The sequence below is a fragment of the Myotis davidii genome, unplaced genomic scaffold (genome assembly GCF_000327345.1).
Source record: "Myotis davidii unplaced genomic scaffold, ASM32734v1 scaffold458, whole genome shotgun sequence".
In the NCBI taxonomy this organism is placed as follows: Eukaryota; Metazoa; Chordata; class Mammalia; order Chiroptera; family Vespertilionidae; genus Myotis; species Myotis davidii.
In genome coordinates this window covers 3,256,690-3,260,191 of record NW_006289819.1, presented here as the reverse complement: position 1 = coordinate 3,260,191, position 3,502 = coordinate 3,256,690, and the positions used below count along the sequence as shown (strand labels likewise).

The 3,502-nt window shown below is 58.4% G+C and overlaps 1 protein-coding gene across 4 annotated transcripts in view; it reads left to right on the top strand.

The window, feature by feature from the left end:
- Positions 1-3,502, top strand: part of SLC6A9 (solute carrier family 6 (neurotransmitter transporter, glycine), member 9) — a 52,932-nt gene that overhangs the window by 45,786 nt on the left and 3,644 nt on the right. For all 4 annotated transcript variants that reach the window (XM_015563194.1, XM_015563196.1, XM_006762629.2 and 1 more), the window contains 6 exons: positions 37-171; positions 252-355; positions 759-996; positions 1,068-1,202; positions 1,308-1,407; positions 1,496-1,596. In XM_015563194.1, the coding sequence (XP_015418680.1) occupies positions 37-171; positions 252-355; positions 759-996; positions 1,068-1,202; positions 1,308-1,407; positions 1,496-1,596 (813 nt within the window). The remainder of the gene's footprint in view (positions 1-36; positions 172-251; positions 356-758; positions 997-1,067; positions 1,203-1,307; positions 1,408-1,495; positions 1,597-3,502) is intronic.

Genomic DNA, 3,502 nt, shown 5'->3' with positions numbered 1-3,502 from the left:
GAGCCCAGAGGAGCGCAGCGGGCCTGTCTTGCGCAGGTGGTGTACTTCACGGCCACATTTCCCTACGTGGTGCTGACCATCCTGTTCGTCCGCGGCGTGACCCTGGAAGGAGCCTTCACAGGCATCATGTACTACCTAACCCCACAGTGGGACAAGATTCTGGAGGCCAAGGTAGGGTGTCGCGGGCCACCTGGAAGGGACAGGGAGGGGCAGAGAGGTGCCTGCCTCTGACCACAGCTCCCTTTTCACAGGTGTGGGGGGACGCTGCCTCCCAGATCTTCTACTCCCTGGGCTGCGCGTGGGGCGGCCTCATCACCATGGCTTCCTACAACAAGTTCCACAACAACTGCTACCGGTGAGACTCCTGCCAGCCCTGGGCCCATTCCCTGTCCTCTCCTCGGCCTGACCCCAGCTCCCCCAGGCCCACCAGATCCAGCGCAGCCTCCTGGCACACCAGGGCCCTCCCTCCCACTCATGGCCTGGAGGTCCTGGGAACGCTGGGTCTGGATCAAGCCATCGGAGAACGGAGAGAGAACCTTGATAGGAGAGAGAAGAGGGGTGGGGACAGTGATGTCCCAGGGACCTGTGAGGACTCAGGAGCCTCAGGCCCACTTAACAAGGTCCAGAGCAGACCAGAAAAGAGGTTGGGGACACCTCCATCCCTAGAAGTTGCCCCGTCTCCAAGTCCTCTTCTGGCCCCAATCGGGCAGAGGGGAGCAAGCCGTATGCCCTGAATTGGCCTGTTTTCCTCCCACCAGGGATAGCGTCATCATCAGCATCACTAACTGTGCCACCAGCGTCTATGCTGGCTTTGTCATCTTCTCCATCCTGGGCTTCATGGCCAATCACCTGGGTGTGGACGTGTCCCGCGTGGCAGACCACGGCCCTGGCTTGGCCTTCGTGGCCTACCCAGAGGCCCTCACACTGCTGCCCATCTCCCCGCTCTGGTCCCTGCTCTTCTTCTTCATGCTCATCTTGCTGGGCCTGGGCACTCAGGTAGGTGGGGCGGATTGGGAAGGGGGGAAGGCGCAGAGCTCGGGCCCCTGCTCTGACGGCCGTCCCTACAGTTCTGCCTCCTAGAGACGCTGGTGACAGCCATTGTGGATGAGGTGGGGAACGAGTGGATCCTGCAGAAAAAGACCTATGTGACCTTGGGCGTGGCCGTGGCTGGCTTCCTGCTGGGCATCCCCCTCACCAGCCAAGTAAGAACTGAGGGGGAGGCTGGGCTGGTGTTGCCAGGGTTCCAGGGGATACCGGGTCTGGGAACCCAGCCACAGACCCTGACTCGGCTGCCCGCTGGCCCGCAGGCAGGCATCTACTGGCTGCTGCTAATGGACAACTATGCGGCCAGCTTCTCCTTGGTCGTCATCTCCTGCATCATGTGTGTGTCCATCATGTACATCTACGGTAAGTGCCCAACCTTCCACGGCCTCCCAAGCCCCAGCCGCGGGCTGCCCACACCGTCCTGCCTGGCCACTGACGCCCCTCTCTCCAGGGCACGAGAACTACTTTCAGGACATCAAGATGATGCTGGGGTTCCCACCGCCCTTCTTCTTCCAGATCTGCTGGCGCTTCGTCTCTCCAGCCATTATCTTTGTAAGTTCCTGGGCTGACCTCTCCCTTATCCTGCTGCCTCTTGGCAAGTGTCCTCATGGGAACCAGCACTCCCATGAGGGCTCCACACTCTGGCCATTGTAGTCTAAGGAGGTTACAGAGAGTCAGACAGGCGTACGGAGCTCAGAACCACCCTGGCCCTGGCCTTGAGTTCGGAAGGGAGCACAGAACCCTGAATCTGAGTGGAAGGGGACAGCAGTCGGGCAGCAGCTGAATCGGCCCTCCCTCCCTGGGTCCCCAGAGGGGCCTCAGGAACCATTATTGATATTGGTGGCAGCCTCTGTCAGCCGCACTGAGCATCTGCCTCCAACCCATCACAGCCCAGGTGCTCCAGGTGCCCGGGGTCCGTGGTGTGAATGCATGAGTGTCCCAGAAGCAGGCTGCGCCCGAGTCAGCTGTCAGCTCAGGATCAGGGGCAGCCTGTAAACCTCTCAGGCACTGCGGTGGGCTGACTTGGGAGAGGGAGGTCGTGGTTTCCACCAATACCCAGTACTTGGGAAACCTATCTGGGAGCTGAATTGGTGGTGAGAACTCCCAACACTTTCTACACAGTTTATATATTAACTCACTAGAGGTTGGCCAGTCAGGGAGGGACCACAGGAGGGCTCCAGGGCATGTCCAGCCTGACTCGCTCAGTCCTGATCAGCTGGACCCCAGCAGGAAGCTAACCTACCAGTTGGAGCATCTGCCCCCTGGTGGTCAGTGCACATCATAGCAAGCAGTTGAGTGGTCTTAGCATATTACACTTTGATTGGTTGAACAGACAACCGGATGATCAGACACTTAGCATATTAGGCTTTTATTATATAGGATGAACTACAACTCTCCGAGGTATCTTTATGATCCCCACTTGTCAGATGAGGAAACAGAGGCACGGAGATGTTAAGTAGCTGACCCAAGGTTACTCAGCCAATAAGAGACGGTGCCACTATCCTAAGCAGGCAGTCCAGTCTGGAGTCCGCGTGCTGGGCCAGCACCACCCTACACACCCCACCGGGAGGAGTTATTACTGCCTTTAGACTTTGCTGCTTTATGCTCAGGGTGGGAAGGGGGAACAAGGGGTTTGAGAGTGTAATGGTCACTCCACAGAGAAGAGGCAGGGCCATCTCTGAGTGACAGAGGGGTCAGCCCAGTGGCGAGGGCAGTGTCCAGAGCCGTGCCCCGTCACACCCGACTCCTCCTCTGTGCCACAGGGAGCTCAGCATCGTGTTTTCACTTTGGCTCATGTTTCTGAACAAAAGGCCCCTGAGGGCTGAGGTCCCAGCACATGGGGTGTGGGATTTTCCCTGAGCCTGGCACAGGCACCAGCTCTGGCCACTGGCCCAGCTTTGAAACAGGAGGAGCGGAAGTCTCCTGTAAGTGTGAGAGCCCGGGAGGGCAGGCACTGTCGCCAAGCGCTGTGCCCTCTGGGGCCCAGGCCCTGCCTGAGGGGAGCTCATCCCCCACAGCTCCAAGGAGGCTGCCCCCTTGGGGAGACAGCTGGAGCACCAGCCTAGGCAGGTCAGGGGGCAGGAAGGAGGTGGGCATAGAAAGGATCCATAGGGGCAGCCTCGGCCTGGGTCCAGGATCTTTGAGCTAGGCAAAGTGGGCAGCGTCCTCTCTGTGCACAGAAAGTCAGGCTGAAGTTAAAATATAAGGTGAGTAGCTCTAGCCGGTTTGGCTCAGTGGATAGAGCATCAGCCTGCAGACTGAGGGGTCCCGGGTTTGATTCCGGTCAAGGGCACATGCCCAGTGGGGGTGTGCAGGAGGCAGCTGATCAATGATTTACTCTCCTCATTGTAGTTTCTAGCTCTCCCTCTCCCTCTCCCTTCTTCTCTAAAAGTCAATAAAACTATGTTAAAAAGAAGAAACATAAGGTGAGGATTCCAGGCCCTGTGGACATGTTTTT